The 22,348-nt window shown below is 36.1% G+C and overlaps 1 protein-coding gene across 1 annotated transcript; it reads right to left on the bottom strand.

Annotated features, from left to right (window-relative positions):
- Positions 1-3,951: 3,951 nt before the first annotated feature.
- LOC115411538 (coagulation factor XIII A chain-like) lies at positions 3,952-21,262 on the bottom strand. Its single transcript, XM_030123728.1, has 18 exons — positions 21,066-21,262; positions 20,568-20,632; positions 19,739-19,844; positions 19,466-19,642; positions 18,564-18,812; positions 17,235-17,353; positions 16,375-16,482; positions 15,524-15,698; positions 14,379-14,517; positions 12,406-12,509; positions 11,357-11,445; positions 10,413-10,566; positions 8,799-8,908; positions 8,180-8,345; positions 7,018-7,172; positions 6,239-6,375; positions 6,037-6,142; positions 3,952-4,427 (listed from the first exon to the last, which is right to left on the bottom strand). The coding sequence occupies exons 2-18, from the start codon at positions 20,604-20,606 to the stop codon at positions 4,353-4,355; spliced, it is 2,208 nt and encodes a 735-aa protein (XP_029979588.1). The 5' UTR covers positions 20,607-20,632; positions 21,066-21,262; the 3' UTR covers positions 3,952-4,352.
- Positions 21,263-22,348: the final 1,086 nt, after the last annotated feature.

The following is a 22,348-nucleotide window of genomic DNA, read 5'->3' as shown; positions in this document are numbered from 1 at the left end:
AGTTACAACGAGACAAAAAGTCGTTACAGGAAGAAAATGTAAAAGACAAAAAGATGAAAACATCCGAAAAGACATAAGAAAAGAGAAGATGCACAAAAGGCAACAAAACAAAAATGAAAATACGTAAGAAAATAAAAAAAGTAAAAGACACAATGACAAGAAAACAACGAAAAAGATGAAAATCAAAAGATGAAAGCATGAAAAAGATAAAATGAGACAAAAATAAATTAATTAATAATGACTTTTTTTTTTTTTTTTAAATATTCAAATAATGTGTCAGAGATGAAGATGTTTCAGGTACGATGTGAAGGAATGTGTGTGTCTGTGTGTAGTTGTGTGTGTCTGTGTGTAGTTGTGTGAGTATGTGTGTGCATCCTTGTGTAGTTTCATGTGTGTGTGTGGTTGTGCAGTTTTGTGTGTGTGTGTGTATGTATCGTGTGTCTTTGCGCGTTTGTGTGTGTAGTTTTATGTGTCTTGGTGTGTGTGTGTGTCTGTGTATCTGTGTGTAGTTTTGTGTGTCTGTGTGTGTGTATCTGTGTGTGTAGTTTTGTGTGTCTTTGCGTGTCTGTGTGGTTGTGTGTCTGTGTGTATCTGTGTGTGTAGTTTTGTGTGTCTTTGCGTGTCTGTGTGGTCGTGTGTCTGTGTGTATCTGTGTGTGTAGTTTTTGTGTGTCTTTGAGTGTCTGTGTCTGTGTGTGTGTCTGTGTGGTTGTGTGTATCTGTGTGTGCAGTTTTTGTGTGTCTGTGTGTGTGTCTGTGTGGTTGTGTATCTGTGCGTATAGTTTTTGTGTGTCTTTGTGTGTCTGTGTGGTTGTGTGTCTTTGCATGTCTGTGTGCGTGGTTGTGTGTATCTGTGTGTGTAGTTTTTGTGTGTCTTTGCGTGTCTGTGTCGACCTGCAGGCATGTTCAAACACACACGGACTAACCCTCTGTGTGTGTGTGTGTGTGTGTGTGTGTGTGTGTTATCTGGTCAAACCAGTTCTGTGATGCTGATGGATACATTAGATACAGTTGCCATGACGACGACTCACCTGTCACTGGAGGCAGGGAAAGGGCGGGGTCTCCTACCTCCGACCTTTGACCTCAGCCAACTTTCACCTGCTTTGGCGTGATTCAGAGTGTCCAGATGTGGTCTTAGTTTGTTCACGTATGAACTGAGACTCAGTGAGCTGGAGGTGAAGAACGACGGCTCCATCTACTGGTGGAATCACACACACACACACACACACACACACACAGTCCAGGGGTCAGGGGTCGTCCACAGCTCGCATGTCCCGTGGTGTCGCATGTTCGTCACAACATGTTTATCACATGACGAACGAAGTGTTTTATTCGGCCCACGGACCGAAACCGACCCACCACAAACTACACAAAAGACACAAGAAGATACACTACACAAAAGACGCAAGAAGACACACTGCACAAAAGATGCAACAAAAGACACAAAAAGTAAAAACTTTGCAAAAGACACAAAAAGATAGAAACAAGGCAAAGACACAAACAAGATGGAAACTACTCAGAAAACGAAAAAAGACAGAAACTAGGCAAAAGACACGACAAAAGATACGAACAAGACAGAAACTACGCAAAAGATGCAACAAATGATGCGGAAAGAGGGAAACTATGCAAAAGATGCAAACAAGATGAAGATTACACAAAAGATGCAACAAAACACACAAACAAGGTGAAAACGACACAAAAGATGCAACAAAAGACGCAAAAAGATGGAAACTACATAAAAGATGCAATAAAATACGGAAACACAGAAGACGCAACAGAGGATGCAAACTATATAAAACACACAGGGACAGAAACTACACGAAAGACTCAACAAAAGACACGAACAAAACAAAACTACGCCAAAAAAAAAAAGCGAGACTGACGCAAACAACATGGAAACGACGTAAAAGAAATGGACAAAATGTTGGACTCCACTGAAATGAAAGTGGAATTAAATGAAACGTCAGTGGTGTCGAACTGGTTTTAGTTGAGGTTCCTCAGACAAACCAACATGATCTGAAGTAAAATAACCCATAAATTAGGACAGCACTAGATTTTATACTTTTTTAAATGTGAAAGAAGTCAAATTACATGATGAAAATATTTACTTACATTTATAAACTATCCTTATCTGAACTAATCTGAACTAATATGAAAAACCTGAAATATTTTGAGATAAATTAGTTAAATTGTACCAATATTCTGTCTGTTATTAAATGTTTTTATGTATTTGTAGATCCACTGTGATCTGTACGTTATAATGAACATATGTAAATGATAAACTGAGGCAGAATAGTGTTAAAATTGCACTTATTTTTCTGAATCAATTTCAGGTGGTTGGTGGTTGTTCACATTATTCACATTTTCATCATGTAATTTTACTTTTTTCACACTAAAAACAAAGACAAACATTTGGACTTGTTGTTATTTATGTTATTATTCTATTCTTTTACTGAGATCACATTGTGTGGGTTTTTTTTTTTTTTTTTTACAGTTTAAAGGCTGGTTTCTGGTTCTGGGTGGAACCTGTTTGTGGCTTTAAATAAAAGGAGGTGCAGACTGACCCTTGCTGGCCGATGCCGTGTACTGCACTGATTTAAAGGACAATAATTAAGCAGGTTTTTAATGCAAAAGGTCACATTCATCATCAGATCACACCTGGTATTTAATTATTCATTTATCTTTTTTTGTTTTTTGTTCATGTGCCAAGACATTAATCAAGATATAACTCACAAAAATAAATAATAATACATATAAAACATAATATAATAATAATAATAATAATACATATAACCACATGTACACACATACACATATCGTATCTTTTTTATTTTTTTTTTTTATCGTTGACTTAGTTTTTCTTGATGTTTACCTTGTTTTCCACTCAGTATTGTTTGTTATTTATCAGTTTGACGGTGTTTTTCAAAGTTTTTCCCTTCGCACATAACAATACACTTCTTAAATGTTGAATTTTAGCAGCAGTTTTAACCTTCCGGTGTTTGGGTGAGCATATTACGCACATTTTACACTTCATGTTATTAAAGGTCATTGTTATTTTTCACAATTTGCTTTAGATCTGAATTCAAAAGTTACTCCTTTTTGCACGATTTTTAAAAATTCTGACCTTTCCACTAAAATCAGCACATTCTAAATAAACTATACTCAGTTCCTACGCTAACACCCTTCTACAGAGTATAAAATGCACAACATTTGACCTAATACAAAAAATAATAATGCATATTAACCAATGTTATTGTTAATTATTGACATATGCCAGGATGAAAAAATACAAAAACACATAATTCTATTTTTAAGTATCATATGGAGAGAAAAAAAATGTGTTTTTTGTATTAAAATATGGTTTGTTTACATTACAAACATGGCATTTAAAGGGTTAAAACATATGACAGAAATAGAGTATTCACTATTTTTGTTTATGGCTCAAGTTGATGAAATGCAAACGTCTATGGGCGGGATAACGGAGGGTTTATGGAGTAGACAGGGTGTGTTTCTGTTTTTCTTGCAGCAAAAATAAAATTTTCAGTTTTATAAATTAAAATAGATATTTGTGTAGAGAAAATTAGAACTAAAACCACAACATACACTGTAAATAAAGTCCATGTAAACCAATAAATAAAGTTGAACAAAGTGGCAATTTAATAGCAGGTGAGAATAACAGAAAACACAGATTGCCGTTGGTTTTGATGATGCTTTAATTAAAAAGTAAAGAAAACAATCACAACAATCACGGTTTTACTGGTTAAAAACACTTTATATCTGCTTTGTCTGCTTATGGATTGATTAGCTGATTACTTGATTGGTTTTTATCATTGATTAACATTCAATATTAACTCATGTCACTAAATTTGTTGTGAAGATGCTGATCTTTCTGCTTAAATTTGTCCAAAGTTAAATTAAAGTTGTTTTTTTCCCCCTAAAGTTTAAATGTAATGTAAACATCAACAGAAACTGATTTGAACATGATTTTGACCTGTTTTGTTTTGTCCCTTAATCTGTATTTTCTACAAATGTTTTATTCTCAGGATTATTTGATGAATCTAAAATCAATCCAGTGTTGTTCAACATGATTATTTCTTCTATTTTCTGAATCCGTGTTAATTATTTTCGACACACAGCCATGTTTGAACTGAGTTACTGTTTAAAACAATCATTAAAAATCAGATTTATGTGATTTTTAAAACAGAAAGAAAGAAATCAGGGAGTGTTTGATGTTGTTTAGAAGATACGGCGTCAGGACCAGTACCAAGACCAGGACCAGGATCAGGACCAGGATCAGGATCAGGATCAGGATCAGGATCAGGATCAGGATCAGGATCAGGATCAGGATCAGGATCAGGAACTGCCAGGATGAAGCAGAGCTGACCACTCCTCTGCAGGTTCGATGTCGACATCAACAGAACCTCGAACCTGAAACAAAATCAACCAATAAATAAATCAATAAGTCATGAGTCTGACATCGACTTCTACAAACGGACACGACGTAAATGCGAACAACGTCTTTAAAGGGGAAAAAAACTCACATCTTGGATATCGCAAATGTCACAACCTGGACTTTAAAGTAAAAACGCACAAAAAACTTGCATCTAACAGATAAAAACGAACACCGTAAATGTCGCAATTTGGATTTTAACGTGCAAACACATGAAAAAGTCACATCTTACACATAAAAACAAATATATAGCGCAATTGTCACAAGTTAAGAGATCTCTAAGATAAAAACGCCCAAAATATTGCATCTTACAGGTAAAACAATAAAAACATCGCAAACGTCACAACCTGGTTGTTAAGATACAAATGTACAAAAAAGTTGCATCTAACGGATAAAAACAAACAAACATCACAAATGTCAGAACACAGTCTTTAAAGTGTGACTACACAAAAAAGTAGCATCTAAAAGATATAAACAAATATCGCAAACGTCACCACTCGGTCTTTTAGATGAAAACACACAAAATCTTGCATCTTACAGTCAAAACAATACAAACATCGCAAACGTCAGAACATGGTCTATGAAATACAAATACACAAAAAAATCGCATCTAACAGATAAAAACAAACAAAAAAGTCCCATCTTACAGGTAAAATACCAACAACGCAAACATCAAGATCCAATTTTTAACATAAAAATACGTAAAAAAGTTGCATCTTACTGATAAAAACAAACACTGTAAACATCACAATCTGGTCTTTAAGATGAAAACAGTCAAAAAATTTGTATCTTACAGATGAAACAACAACATCATAAATGTCACGACCCCGTCTTAAAGATAAAAATGCAAAAAAAACCTCACATCTTACAGGTAAAACAATTCAAACATTGCAAACATCAGAACACAGTCTATAAAGTACAAATACACAAAAAAGTCGCATCTAAGAGATAAAAACAAACCCAAAAGTGGCAACTTACAGGTAAAAACATACAGTATATCGTGAATGTCACAACTTGGTCTTTAAGATAAAACATACAAAAAGTCGCATTTTACACATAAAACCAAACATCAACATCCGATCTTTAACATAAAAACATATGAAAAAGTCACATTTTAAAGATAAAAAGAAACACTGTAAACATCTTGATCTTGTCTTTAAGATAAAAACACTCAAAATGTTTAATCTTACAGGTAAAAAACATCGCAAAAGTCACAACCTGGTAGTTAAGATACAAATGTACAAAAATGTCGCATTTAACTGATAAAAACAACCACCGTAAACATCACAATCTGGTCATCGACGTAAAAAAAACCAAAAAAATGTGCATCTTCCAGACTAAAATCCAACATCGCAAATGTCACGACCCGGCCTTAAAGAAAAAAATGCACAAAAAATTGCTTCTTACAGGTAAAACAATACAAACATCGCAAACGTCAGAACATGGTCTTTAAAGTACAAATACACAAAAAAGTCAAATCTTCTAGATAAAAACAAACAATACAAATGTCACAAACTGGTCCTCAAGGTATAAACACAGAAAAAGTGGCATCTTATGGATAAAACAGACAAACTTCGCAAACATCACCTCGTCCAGGTTGTCGCAGACCATGACGGCCACGAGTGTCCGAGGTCCTGGACGACGTGGACTGAACGACTCAGTGACGGAGATCTGACCGTCAGGTTCAATGGTCCTGAAACAAGCAAGAGTTAAACCAAACACACGACACGGATCCAGGACCGGACTGGACCAGACCGGACCGGACTGGACTATGGACAGTGGGTTCTACCTGTAGTGGTGGAACTTGCATTCCAGGAGTCCGTTTCCTTCCACGAGGAGCCGCGCCCCTTCCAGAGTGATCTTCAACGGGTTCTGGAAGGACACGGTGACCTCCATGTCCTGGTTCACCTGGGGTTTACCGCTCACCTGGACACACACACAACAGACACACAACAGACACAAAACAGACATACAACCAAGACAGACACACAACACCACAGACACACAACAGACACACAACAGACACACAACACCACAGACACACAACAGACACAGAACACCAAAGACACACAACAGACACACAACCAAGACAGACACATAACAGACACACAACACCAAAGACACACAACAGACACAAAACAGACACACAACAGACACACAACACCACAGACACACAACACAACAGACACACAACCAAGACAGACACACAACACCAAAGATACACAACAGACACACAATACCAAAGACACACAACAGACACACAATACCAAAGACACACAACAGACACACAATGACAACAGTTAAAAATAGGTAAATAAAATGACAAGTAAAGATCTAAATAATCACAATTGAAAACAGTAAAAAAGACAAAAATAATGAAACAAAATAAACAAACAAAACAATGAATGAAATAAAACTAGGATTAACTGACTATTATCTGACTGTTAATTATAGATGTAGAAAATGATGATGAACATGTCAACAACAGTCAAATAACACAAACATGACTGATGTGCTAATCCCATATAAAGGTGTTGTGATGTCATAGCGGTGTAAAGTGGGCGGTACCGTCATGCTCAGTTTGGGCATCTGCAGGTTGATGGTCTGGACGTTGCTAATGGTCTGGTCTTCGATCTCCCCGGTAACGATGACCTGCAGCGACGACCCCGAGCCCAGACGAGGAAGGTACTCATCAGCCGACACCGTGAACTTCATCGTCATCGCTGCACGACACAACAGACACACAACGCAACACGGGTCTGGTGATCAGTGTTCAACCCATGCAAACAAAGGAGGCGGGGCTATGGAGCCAACGAGCCAATGGAATTAAATTGTACAATAAACACGGAAAATTCGATGATGATTAAATACAGGAATAAACAAAAATAAACCAACAAAGATGAGTACAGACACACAACAAAGACAAAAACAGACTCACAACAAAGACAAAAACAGACGCACGAAAAAGACAAATACAGACACATAACAAAGACAAAAACAGACACACAACAAAGACAAAAACAGACGCACAACAAAGACAAATACAGACACATAACAAAGACAAAAACAGACACATAACAAAGACAAAAACAGACACACAACAAAGACAAAAACAGACGCACAACAAAGACAAATACAGATGCACGATAAAGACAAAAACAGACGCACAACAAAGACAAATACAGACACACAACAAAGACAAATACAGATGCACGACAAAGACAAATACAGACACACAAAAAAGACAAATACAGACGCACAACAAAGACAAATACAGGCACACAATGATGACAACTACAGACACACAACAAAGACAAAAACAGACACAACAAAGACAAATACACACAACAACAAATACAGACACACAACAAAGACAAATACAGACACACATCAAAGACAAATACTGACACACAACAAACACAAATACAAAAACACAACAGAGACAAATACAGACACACAACAAACACAAATACAGACACACAGCAAAGAGAAATACAGATGCACAACAAAGACATACAGACACAATGAAAATGAGTACAAACATTTGTATAAAAATGAAACCAAATAACAGATTGATGAATACACAAACAGAATGAATAGTGAAAAAAATCAATATAAATCAAATTAAACCTGTTGAAATGAAAGCTCTGCTAACGGACGTCGTCCATAAACAAACAACGTGTGTGAATGAACGGTATTTTTGGCCGTAAACGTTCTCCGTGTGTCTTACTGTCATTGGCTGGGACGGTGACGGTGAAGTTCTCGTCTTTGCAGTGTTCGTATGGAGTTCCAGTGTAAAAGATGGAATTAACATCCAGGTGAGCGTCGATGGTCTTGGGGACACTTCCAGAGTTCCTGAAGACCACGTCCAGTTCCACGTTCTGAGACACGAAGGTCTGAAGACAAGAGGTTGACCATTCATTCTGTTATTGGACCACTTCAGTTCTCTGGGTCAGTTCAAAACGTTAATGCTCCAAAAACAGCACAATCACTATTATATACAATGATTTGCAAGAATTTTGCATAAAAATTCAGCTTAAAACCTCGTTAAAACGCAGGTAAAAGTAACAAAAATCTTCCATCTTTCTCTCACCAACTGCACTCTGCTGCTCTATGCCCCGCCCACTTCCACCCCTCCCTCTCGGCCAATGCAGACCTCTACCTTGATGTGCTATCAACCAATAGGAAGAAGCCAATCTCAGATCAAAGATGATGTTTCGATTTCAGGAGTTATGCTAATTTGCGTGACGGTTGACACAATCGTCTTAAAAGGGTTAAATGTCTTTTTTGACAAATTTTACCTGAAGTAAAGAAGCTGCCTAATAATTCTGCGCGGACAGGTGTATTACCTGGTCACAGTTGATGAAGACGAACACGGGGGCGTCGGAGACCTCAGAGTGATCCCTCGCTAGGCCATAGCTCTCCGCCTCCTCCATGGACTTGTCATTCATTGGACTCCCTGGACAGAGACGCGTTCAGCTGTTCTCATATGGATTTGACTCATTTACAGAACAGGGAAGTAAACCACAACGTGCAGCGTTTACGCCAGGGATGTCAAAGTCATTTTAGTTCAGGTTCCACATTCAGCCCAATGGGATCATAAATGGATCAGACCAGTAAAATAATAACAGAATAACCTATAAATAATATCAATTCCAAACTTTTCTCTATATTTTAGAGCAAAAAAAAGTAAAATTCCATTGTTAAAATGTTTAGATTTACAAACTATTCTTTTAAAAAATGTGAACAACATGAACAAGCTGAAATTTATGAAGAAAAATAAGTGCAATTTTAAGAATATTTTGCCACAGTTTATCATTAACACAAGTACATTATAACTTATAGATCACAGTGGATCTACAATTAAACAAAACATTTAATAATAGACAGAATATTGGTCCAATTACACTGACTTCAATTAAAGACATTTCACGCTGTTCATATTTGTTCATGTTATTCATATTTTTCACGAAAGGGTAGTTTGTAATTGTACAAATTTTCATAATCTAGAGTAATTTGGCTTTTTTCACATGAAAACAAATTTTTGGTGTTGTCATTATATATAGGATCATTTTTTTGTTTTAAAAAATATTTTGTTTCTTTCTTATTATTATGCTGTTACTTATTATTTTATTTTTATGTATTTTCTTTTTTTTATTATTTTTTTCTAGTATGCTATTATTATTATTTTTTCATGTTTTATTAAAAATTTTAAGCTATTATTTATGTTATTTATTTGATTTTTAATCATTATTTTATTTTATTTTCAATTGTGCTATTTTTTTTCTTGTTTTTGATTTTTTCATATTTAATTTTTTTATGTTTTTTTTTTTTTTTTTACTTTAGTGCAATTTTAACAATATTATGCTTGCGTTTATCATTTACACGTGTGTATTACAACTTACAGATCACAGTGGATCTACAAATACACAGAACATTTAGTAACAGTTTTTTTGTTTTTCCCTCATGGCTATTGTCTTTATTTTTGTTTGTTTTGGCTTTTATTTCTGCTGACTTGTAGTTTCTTGTCATTGTTGTGATTTTGTAAGTAAAAAAAAAAAAACAAAAAACAAAAAAACCAATTACAATTGAAATAAAAGATGTAAAAAGAAAAACATAAAGTAACAAGTGGTTCCAGGTACAACAAACCCTGCCCCTCGCACATATTGTAACTTATTTTGGCATCGATCCAGCTGATGTCATCATGTCTATGCATGTGCTGATGTTATCATAGACAAATTTCACCCATTATAAGTAAATGGAAAATTCCCAAAATGGAATCACATCTATTCTGTGTCACTGGCAATCTATAAACCCAATTTGGTATGAATTCAACCAATAGTTTTGCCGCCAAAGTGTTAACAAAGAAACAAACCAAAAACAATAGCCCTTGCCTGCCCTTCAGGGTAATAATAGCTGCAGAGTGAAAAGTTGAGGACTGATTCCATGACTGAGGGTTTTACCTTCAGGGTATTTGTAGTTTCCTGTGACTTCCACTGGAACAAAAGCGCCCACAGCTTTGGTGTACATGGCCTGTCCCACCCAGGTTTTATCCACTCTGGTTACTTTCAGAGTCCCGTACTTATCCCTCTTATGGAACACCACGTCACTGTTCACCTGAGAGCATCAACGAAGCAGGTTAAAGATGATGCTCAGTTAGTTACATAAATGAACAAAAGTATGTGGACATGTTGAGTTTAGGTGTTTCTTTTCTAACAGGGGTCTGGGATACAAAACAATAATGACTAATGTCAGAATATAGTTTTATATTATGGGATAAATATCATTGTGTTGATTAGTTTGGTTTAAATTTGTTATCTTTGTTTCTAAAAGGCCTCAGAGATGGTTTTTACTAAATTTCTCACAACATTGATTTTTTGTTTTTCTTTCTATGACTATGATTTGAAATGTTCTAAATATTTTTCGTGTTCTAATCGTAAATAAAAATTTTCTTCCACAACTAACCTTCTATTTTCTTCACATCTGACTGAGGAAGAAAAATCTACCATTAAACTTTAAGGAAATATTGATATTTTTATCTCAAATCATCATGAACAGGACATGTTACAGCTGTAGCCACGATGTGTCCCAATACTTTTGTCCATATAGTGTATGTGTTATTTCGTTCAAAACTTTCTTCTACAACCAACTTTATATGCTCTGTAGTTGTACAAGAATTCTAAAACCTCTTAAATCTTAAATACATTTGGTTTTTGCTGCTTGTAATTAGCACAACTTGATGAAATTTTATAATTTTTTGAAGCTTCATGCTACAAGAAAATTTGGTAACATTTCATCTTTTTTTCCAGTAGGGTTTATTCATCCCTCAAAAAGACAAAAATCAGCTGAACGGAATATTTTTGGTACAGATATTGTGATTATAATGGGATATAATGATGAAACTGACCTCGGCAAAGACGAAGCCACAGTCAAACGGGTGCATGACCTGTCCGTCTTTGATGGCAGCAACTGAGGCCGGCCCACAGCGATAAAGACCTGAAAAAAAAGAAACAAACACAGACTGTTTAATAAAAAAAACCTCCAACGAAAGCAGTATTATGAAGTTCAACACCTGAACTGAATAAAAAGTTTGGTTTATAGAAGTTCCCAGAACAACTGCAAGTATGTGTATGAATCCTCCAAGTATTATCGCATGTTCTCGATCGCTGCAGGTGTGTGTACGAATTTTCTATTATCACCTGTTTTCGGTTTCTGCAGGTGTGTATACGAATCTTCTAAATATTATTGCCTGTTCTCGGTCACTACAGGTGTGTGTATGAATAGTCTAAGTATCATCGCATGTTCTCGGTTGCTGCTTGTGCGTGGGTACGAATCTTTTAAGTATTATCACGTTTGTGGTCATTGCAGGTGTATGTACAAGTCTTCAAAGTATTATCGCATGTTTTTGGTCGCTGCAGGTGTGTATACGAATACTTTAGAAAGACAGTTGTTGGAACAAACATAAAACTGTCATCAGGACTTCAACACTTTCACAACAACAGAAATGTTCAAGTTCTATGCACTGAAACATTAGAGGGATTTTAATATGAGCAAATCAACAACCATTGGACATAAAGGTGTGATTCGACGACAAATCCTCAAATCAAGGCCTGGTACCTTCTACAACTATAGGAGGTACCATCTGTTCTCGGTCACTGCAGGTGTGTGCATGAATACTTTGGCAAACCTTCTGTTGATAAGTGCTGGAGGAGGTCAACACTTTCTCAACACAAGAAATGTGTAGGTTCTATGGACTGAAACACTAAGGGGTTTAAATCTGAAACAGTCAAGTCAATACAACCTTTAGACATAAGTCACAAGGCATGACTCGACTACAAACCTTCAAATCAAGGCCTGGTACGTACCTTCTACAACTGACAGCAGTAAAGGCCTGAACACCATTTGAGAAAACTGAGTGATTGCTAATCCTGCAGAGGTGTTGTTGGACAGTCCTACCATCGCTGGTCTCCTGAGGCGTAGCGTCGACCACCTGCCACCCACTGTACTTCTTTGGGATGTCGTCACGGTGAATGAACACCTCATTCCAGCAGTGGAAGTTCCTACAACATCACAGACACAGTTTTTAGCGGTCACCACACTACAAAAAAGGGGTGTCCAAAAACAAGATAAAAACACTACATCCTGAGGAAAAAGGTACTCAAAACCAGTGAAACATCTGTACATGCAGCAAGATCATTTCACTTGATAAGATTTCTTGAATTCAGATTGTTAAATCTAGAAATAATCATGCCGACAGATGCATGATCACTTACAACAAGAAATTAACTCTTAAAACTAGAAAAACGATCTAACATTTATAAATCTAAGTTTGTTTTTTTGTTAATCTTGGTAAGAACCAAACAATTTGGTTCTTACCAAATTAATGCTATCAATCCATGTCACAATTGGTGTAAAATACAGTTCTTCATCTTTTCATGGTCATCAGATATGACCCATTTAGACGTTCAGAGGCTCTGTAGTTACCATGGAAACACTGTCATCTTCTACAACATTGATTCACCAGTAAAACCCATGGAGTTGGATCAATGACAGTGGATGGACACACTGGGTTTATGTTCAGGTGATGAGAGGTTTTACTGAAAAAGTCACTTTTTCTTCAGCTTTTTCTTTTTTTATACAATAACCTTTGAATTTACTCTGAGTTTTAATGAGCATCTAAGTCACAGGTGTCAAACATGTGGCCCAGGGGCTAAACTGGACCACCATAGGGTCCAGTCCGGCCCGTGGGATGAATTTGTGAAATGCAAAAATTACACTGAAGATATTAACAATCAGGGATGTTAAAATCATTTTAGGTCAATTCAATCTAAAGTGGGTCAGACCAGTAAAATACTATCAAAATAAACTAAAAATAATGAAAACCACAGGTTTTTCTCTTTGTTTTAGTTTTTAAAAAGTAAAATTACACAAAAATATTGATATTTACGGACTAGCCTGTCTGTTACTAAATGTTTTGTGTATTTGTAGATCCACTGTGATCTGTAAGTTGTGATATAAAAATGATAAACTACACGTAATGTTGTTAAAATTACACTTATTTATTTATTTTTAAAGAATTTACAGGTTGTTCATATTTCATGTTCATGTTATGTTCAAGTACAGTTCATAGATGTAAGTATTTTCATTACAGAATTTGATCTTCTTTCACTCAAAAACAGAAAGAACTTTGGCGTTGACAATATTTATAAGTTCTTATTCTATTATTTATATTATTGTACTGATCCCGCCCACTTTATATCATATTAGGCTGCATGTGACCCCTGAACTAACATGAGTTTGACACCGCTGAACTACATGATCAGTGAATTAAATATAGGAAAATACCTGAAAAATGCAACATACATATTCATTCATAAATTCAGATGGAAGTCACAGTAAAAAATTATTCTGCAACTTTTTTAATGTAACATAATTGACAGCATAAAAGGACAGTTTTATCAATTATACATTTTGCTGGAAAGGTCACTTTTTCTTCAGTTTTCTCTGTTTATGATATAATAACATTTGAATTTACTCACTTTAAAGAACACCTACATGAATTAAGCTGAAAAATGCTAAATCTAGAGGATAATACTACAATAAATGGTGAAAAAAAATCACTTACGAAAGGTTAAATGTAAGAAAATTTCATTTGGAAGGGGACTTAAGTTGAAACTTAAAATAATGCCGTCAGACATAAAATTGATTTGATGTTGTTAGAATCAGAAAAATAACGTCCTTTTACTATTATTGATTATGAAGTTCCATTTAAATGATAAACAAACAGATTAAATAATTGTTTATATTATATCTATTGATCCACTGCAGTTTTCTTGTGTTTCTTCCTGTTATTAATGAACAGTTCAAGCAGTGCTCCACTGTTCCTTGTTTCTTAGCAACGGCTGTGAGTGACAGGTTTTGTGACCAACCAGATGGAGTCCCTGGTGTTGCGGTGGTCTGGGGTCCCGTCGGGGCTGAAGATCAGGTCAGTCTTCAGGTTTCCTGTGTTGTCGTGGGCTGAGCAGAAGTTGGTGATGATTCTCGCCGGGATGCCGAGGCACCGAAGGACTGCAGCCAAAAAACAACAACAAAACAAAACAGAAAACTTAAACAGTGTTATGACGTTACATCTGCATCGTCACCAGAAAACTAATGTTTGAATGTATAAACATATGTTAGAAGTCGTTTTTCCTGTTCCCATCTTTTTTGTTTTGTATCGTTTTTGTCTTTTTCATTTTGTTGCATCTCTTGCTTTGTACCGTCTTTTTCATTTTGTTGTCTTTTTTTACTTTTTTATTTTGTTCTGTCTTTATCGTGTCTTTTCGCGTAGCATCTTTATTGTCTTTTGTCTTGTTGCGTCTGTTTTGTTTTGTTCCGGCTTTTCCAATTTGTTGCGTCTTTTTCGCCTTTGATTTAGTGTAGCGTCTTTTTTGTCTTTCGTCATATAGCATCTTTTTTGTTTTGTTACAGCTTTTTTGCTTTGCGTCTTTTTGTTTTGTGTCTTTTCTATCTTGTTGTGTCTTTTTTTTTGTCTTTTTCATTTTGTTGTGTCTCTTGTTTTGTTCCAACTTTTTTGTCTTGTTGCGTCTGTTTTGTTCCGGCTTTTTACATTTTGTTGCATCTTTTTCATCTTTGTTTTAGTGTAGCATCTTTTTTGTCTTTCGTCGTGTTGCATCTTTTTTGCACCGATTTTTTAATGTTTGCATGTTTTATTTGCATGTTTATTGTATTGTTGTATCTTTTTTTGGGTTTTTTTTGTATAGCATCTTTTTTGTCTTTTGTCTTGTGTCTTTTTTGTACAGACTTTTTAATCTTGTAGCATGTTTTTTGTATTTTTTTGTGTAGTGTCTTTTTTGTCTTTCGTTTTGTTGCATGTTTTTCTTTTTGTTGCATTTTTCCCTAATATTTGCCTTAAAGACCCTCCGTTTTGGATCATTTCATTCAAACATTTCTTTTCATTCATTTATTCTAATTCTTTATTCTCGTTTGCTGAGACAATCAGGTGTTGGGTTTTGTTTTAAAAGGGTGTGAGATAAAAACCTAAACCCCTCCCCTCCAAAGTGGGCGGTATTACAGGTGTTGAGGACTCCGGCGAACACCCAGCACTGTGCGTAGTTGACGGGGACGCCACTGTTGGCGTACTTCAGCAGGATGGGGACGCTGCCCGTCCAGGCGCCCGGCGGCGTCCCCAGATTGTAGTTATCGCTCCAGTTCCCGACCAGAACGCCGTTATCGTCCTGGGCGTTGATCTGAGGAGACAAGGACCATTACACAGGACCAGGTACTGGACCAGATACAGGACCAGGAACAAGAACAGGTACAAGACCGGGTACAGGATCAGGAACAAGAACAGGTACTGGATAGGGTACAGGAGTGGGTAATGGACCGGGTACTGGACCAGATACAGGACCAGTTAATGGAGCAGGTACTGGACCAGGTACAGGACCAGATACAGGACCAGGTACTGGACCAGATACATAACCAGATAACGGAGCAGGTACTGGACTGGGTACAGGACCAGGTACTGGACCAGATACATGACCAGGTACAGGAACAGGTACTGGATGGGGTACAGGACTGGATACAGGACCGGATACAGGACTGGATACAGGACTGGGCACTGGACCAGGTACTGGACTGGGTACTGGACTAACAGATAATTGACCTCAGATTCATTAAAACTACAGACACATGTTATTATGAACATGGACGATGACAAAGGAAAAGAGCAGTAATGACTTGTACTCCACATGTCTGCTGGTTACCATGGAAACATGTGGTTCATACTGACAACACTGGTGTAGAGTCAAAACATACTGTTGCAGAAAATGTCCGTTTCTGGTTTCCTGTTTCCTGTTGTCCGTTTTTATCTGTGGTTTATTACCACCGTGGGGGTTTATTTCATCGAACAGATGCGGTTCTCACCATGGCCGACGCCTTTCGAACCACTTTGATGATGTTGCTTCGGTTGAAGATCGGCATCCGAGAGCGATCGAGGATGGAAATACAGGCGTCCAAAACACCGCGCTCAAACTGAGGACACACACAATATACACATCACACACAACAGTACACACACACACACACACACACAACACACACAATATACACATCACACACAACAGTACACACACACACACACACACACACAACACACACAATATACACATCACACACAACAGTACACACACACACAATATACACATCACACACAACAGTACACACACCGTAACTGAAGAAACACAATATACACATCACACAACAGTACACACACACACACACACACACACACATACACATACACACAATGTATACATTACACACAACAGTATACACATTGTAAATGAGGACACACACAATACACATCACACACAACAGTACACACACACACACACAGAATATACACATTACACACAACAATACACACACTGTAACTGAGGACACACACCATACACATCACACACAGTACACACACACGCACACACAATATACACATTACACAATAGTACACACACTGTAACTGAGGACACACAATATGCATATCTCACACAACAGTACACACACTGTAATAGGACACACACAATATACATATCACACACAACAGTACAAACACACACACACACAATATACACATTACACACAACAGTATACACTGTAACTGAGGACACACACAATACACATCAAACACAACAGTACACACACACACACACACACACACACACACACACACACACACACACATAATATACACATCACATACAACGTGGTGCGTGGCCGCTGCGTACCTGTCCGTACTCCCACCTGCGAGACGATGGACGTTTGATGCTGCCTGTGATGATCATGCCGTGTTCGTTGAGCACGTATTCCATCCGCTCATTTTCATCAGATACAAAAACGGTGTCATCTGCAAACACACAAACTGTGATGAAGACAGAAACTAAAACAAACACTTATGAGCCGCCGAGTTGGCCCCAGGTCTGACCAACTAAAACACTGGTGTCAAACATACGGCCTGTGGGCCAAAACTGGCCCAATGAACGGTCCAATCTGAGCATAGGATGAGTTAGCAAAAATTATACTAAAGATATGAACAACAGAGGATGTTAAATGTTTTAGTTCAAGGGCCACATACAGACCAATATGATGTGAAGTGGACCAGACCACAGCATAATAATAGCATAATGTAAATAAATAAAAAATAAAAAATAAATAAAATAATAAAGTTAAAAAAAGCATAAAAAATTGAATATGAAAAAACACAAAAAATAAAAAAACAAATAACAAAAATAATAATAGCACAATTGAAAAAAATTATTTAAATTAAAAATAATAATAATTAAAAATAAAACAAATAACATAAATAGCATAAAAAAATGTAATAAAGCATGAAAAAATAACACTAATAATGGGAAACAGGCCAACAAGATCTAAAGTGGATCAGATCAAAAAAAAGTGGATCAAAAAATAAATAATTAAAAAAGAAATAGATAAAAATAAAAAAGTAACAGCATAATAATAAGAAAAAATACATTTAAAAAGAAAAATGATATCCTATATATAATGACAACACCAAAAATTACTTTTTGTGTGAAAAAAGTCAAATTACTCTAGATTTTGAAAATCTGTATATTTACAAACTACCCTTTCACAAAAATATGAATAAAATGAACAAATATGAACAACATGAACAAATATGAATAACATGAAATTTCCTAATAGAATTAAGTGTGATTGTACCAATATTCTGTCTGTTATTAAATGTTTTGTGTATTTGTAGATCCACTGTGTTCTATAAGTTTTAATGTACACGTTAAACTGAGGCAGAATATTCTTAAAATTTCACTTATTTTTCTTAATAAATTTCAGGTTGTCCATGTTATTCACATTTATTTAAAGGACAATTTATAGATGTAATATTTTTCATAATGTAATTTTATTTTCTTTACTCTAAAACACATAGTAAAGTTTGGAGTTGTCATTATCTATGGGTAATTATGTTATTATTTAACTTGAGATCATATTGGGCTGAATGTGGAGTTTGACGTCCCTGTATTTAATGTAAAACTGTGTTGTCACGGTAACCAGTAGGACTCGGTGTTGGGCTGCAGACATACAGGGACACCAGGCATTGAACAGCAGGTACAGGTCCGTGGTCGGGTCCCGTTTGGTTCTCTGCATTCCTCTGGCCCCGACGATGGCCACGTAGGTCCGAAACTTCCCCACAATGGCGTCGGGCGTTGGTGTGATGCCCAGCGTCAGGACCGAGTCACGCTCTTCCAACAGCTCCCCCCTCCAGGAGCCGCCGCGGCGCTGGTTGAACGTCACCGCCACCAGCGAGCCCTTGTCAGGTGCAGGGCTGTTGCCTGAGGAGGAGGAGGGTGGAATGTGGAATTATGGGAAATAAGTGTAGAGTCAGAGCCAGGAAGAAAAGCAGATGATGATGCAAACAAATGTATGTATGTATGTGTGTATTTATTATTTATTATTTATTTATTTATTCATTCATTGAAGCTTTATTTAACCAGGACATACTAGGTGATTCTGTTTGTGGATGGAAAAGGATTTTTCGTTAAAACTTAGGGAACAATACTACTTAGAAATGGGTGAAGATGCTTTAAATACACAGTTTTACAACATTATTCATGAACCTTTCGACCATAAAGCAGTTTGTATTTTTTCTTCTTTGCAGATGTCTGTCATATCTGACTTTGTCTTCTTTCAATAAAAAAACCTGCTCATTATTAACAGTAAATGTCAACTTTAGCAGTTAAGTCTTCTGTCTTACCTTATCTTATTCTATCTAATCTAATCTTATCTCATCTCATTTCATCTCATATTAGCTTATTTTATCTAATCTCATGTTATGTTATGTTGTTTTATCTTATCTATCTGATGTAATGTTATGCTATGTTATCTTATCTTATGTTATTTTATCTTATTTTAACTTATTTTAACTTATCTTATCTTATCTTATGTCTATCTTATGTTATATCTTATATTAAGGTCTGAAACTCACCGATAAGGAACTCCAGTTGGAAGTCGTCGTCTGACGTCAGCCTGCGGGAGAAGTGGACCTGGACGATGAAGCGCTGGCCTCGTCGGACCACCAGGTTGTGGGTTTCGTATTCGGTGGTGTGGTGATACGGTTTGTTAATGTGCTGACACATGTCCACTTTTCTCACAAACACAGGCCCTGAAGGGGACAGCGCACCACGGTTTGAGCCACAACCGGCCTGACATCAGACCACATCAGACCACATCAGGTCAGGGACCGGTTTACGGGTCTTACCGTGTCCTGGGTGAGTTCTGGGCGTGGTTTCGACGCCGTCGGCTCCTTCGAACGGCTCAAAGTCTTCGTAGTCTTTATCCACGTCCACAAGGTTCATAAACGGAGGCTGGAGGTGGATTCAGATTACATTAGATCAGACTGAGATTAAGATTGGATTCAGATTAGATTAGATTAGATTAGATTAGATTAGATTAGATTAGATTAGATTAGATTTAGACTAGACTAGAGTAGATTAGATTAGATTCTATTCAGTAAAATTAGATTAAATTTAGATTAGATTAGATTTGATGAGATTAGATTTAGACTAGACTAGATTAGATTAAACTAGATTAGATTACATTAGATTTCATTCAATTAAATTAGATTAGATTAAGATTAGATTAGATTTAGATTAGTTTAGTTTAGTTCAGTTTAATTTAGATTAAGATTAGATTAGATTAGATTAGTACAGATTTAGACTAAGATTACATTAGATTACTTTATATTATATTATATTATATTATATTAGATTAGATTAGATTAGATTAGATTAGATTTTTTAGGTTTATTGATCCCTTGGGCAGAGCCCACATGAAATGAATGTTCCAGTAGCAGCACAACACTAAATATATGTGTGAAATAGTAAAATAATATAACAGTAAACTGCACATGATTCATAAACGCAAAGGCATAAAAAAGAGGGGAAAAAGTAAATATAAACTGGAAATGAGGCTGAAATCTTTAACTGTGGATAAAATAACGTCGGTGCTAAATTTGACCCCATTCACATAGGTCAAATGATCAAATATGTCCATTAGATTCAACATTAATGTTAAAAATCTTTACTCACATTGTAGCGTCCGGAGCTTGAAGATTTTTCCACAGACATGACGGTCGATGGTTTGATGAACAACACTAAAAAAAAAAAAAAAAAAAAAAGTCAAAACAAAACAAAGAAACACTATGAGAAAAACAAAAGATGAGGATGACTTAGTTTAAACTGAACAGACAGATCACAATAGATATAAAATATTTAACAAAAACATGCGCATAAGGAAAGAAATAAAGAAAATTAAGTATAAAATAAAATAAATTATGGGAAATAATAGTTTAAGAATTACACATTAAAATAAAGGCAGAGATTAAAGATAATGAGGTAAAGAGTTGAATTTTGTGTTTCTGGAGTGAATTAATTAAATTCAAATCCACATTTAACAGTATTTATATGATGTCATTGATTAAAATATAAAAAAAATTATTAAAGCCAGTAAATATAAACATAGACACATCATTAAATCAATTCTCAAATTTGAATGTAAAATTAATCAAGAGTTAAAGTTGGTCTCACCGCTCAGAGAGAAGGTCAAAGGTCGGAGATCGAGTCTCTGATCAGAAAACAGGCTGAAGCGTCACTTTATATCCACACAACACTTCCTCTTTTACACACAAACACGCACTGTCTGTGTGTGAAATACAACAAGACATCTGTCAATCATCTGCTGATCTCGAAGTTCACATCATCACCAAAAAACTGCAAATAACATATTAAAACCATGTAAAACAGCAACAGAACTAGTCAAATGAGATACAAATAAGTAGAAAATGACAGAGTGAAATGTGATCCAGTGGAAACATGAACATCGCAACTTAAAACAACATGTAATGACACAGTGTTGATCAAAATGTAAAAGTAATGTGATGAACAGAGCAGGTCAGCATAATTTATAAATACACAGGCATAGAAAAAGAAAGAAAAGAAAAAGTAACAACAAAAGTAAAGCAAAAGAAAAGATCACAAATTAAAAGAAAAGTAAAAGTAGAAAAAAGAAAAAACAAAAGAAAAGAACAAAAATTTAAAGAAAAAGAAAAGAAAATAGAAGAAAAAACAAAAGAAAAAACAAAAGGACAGAAATGAAATGAAAAAGAAAGTAGAAGAAAAGAAAAAAGAAAAAGAAGACAGTTAAAAAAAGAAAAACAAATTCATTGCTAATAAATCTGCAGTGGCTGTATGACTGACAGGTAAAGGTCCGTTGCCATGGAAACATAAAATGTGGATGTAAAGTGTGTGTTTGTGTGTGTGTGTGTGTGTGTGTGTGTGTCGGGGGGGTGGGGTGGGGGGGTGAAGATCCCGCTACTCTTTCTATTGACTCGGAGTAAATATTGGAAATTACCTTCGATCCCCAGGTCACAGAATGACTGATTAAACCGTGAGATGAGGAGCATCGAAAGGAGGGGCCTTCGTTACCGTGACAACAGGTGAAGATTGGTTAACGATGGACACGACTACAAGATACAATCAAAAAAATTAACAACGCTCGGTCTGATTCTTTGAAATTACTTCGTTAATCACATGAGAAACAAACAAAAAAATCCACATCTTTTCATTCTAACTAATGTCTAAGGTGAACGTCTGAGGCTGGTCAGTATGTCCCAGAATCCTCCTCTTCAGGACAGGATGGATTGACAGATGGATGGATGGATGGATGGATGAACAAATGGATGGATTGACATACAGATGGATGGATGGATGGATGGATGGATGGATGGATGGACAGTATGTGACCCACTCTCAGGTCACCACCCACTGGTTGAAAAAGCTGAAACCCTGCGTTGGGGTCACTGAGGTCGGTT

Source organism: Sphaeramia orbicularis, chromosome 20 (assembly GCF_902148855.1).
Source record: "Sphaeramia orbicularis chromosome 20, fSphaOr1.1, whole genome shotgun sequence".
NCBI lineage: Eukaryota > Metazoa > Chordata > Actinopteri > Kurtiformes > Apogonidae > Sphaeramia > Sphaeramia orbicularis.
Note: the sequence above shows the minus strand (reverse complement) of the source record. Positions and strands in the feature narration are given on the sequence as shown.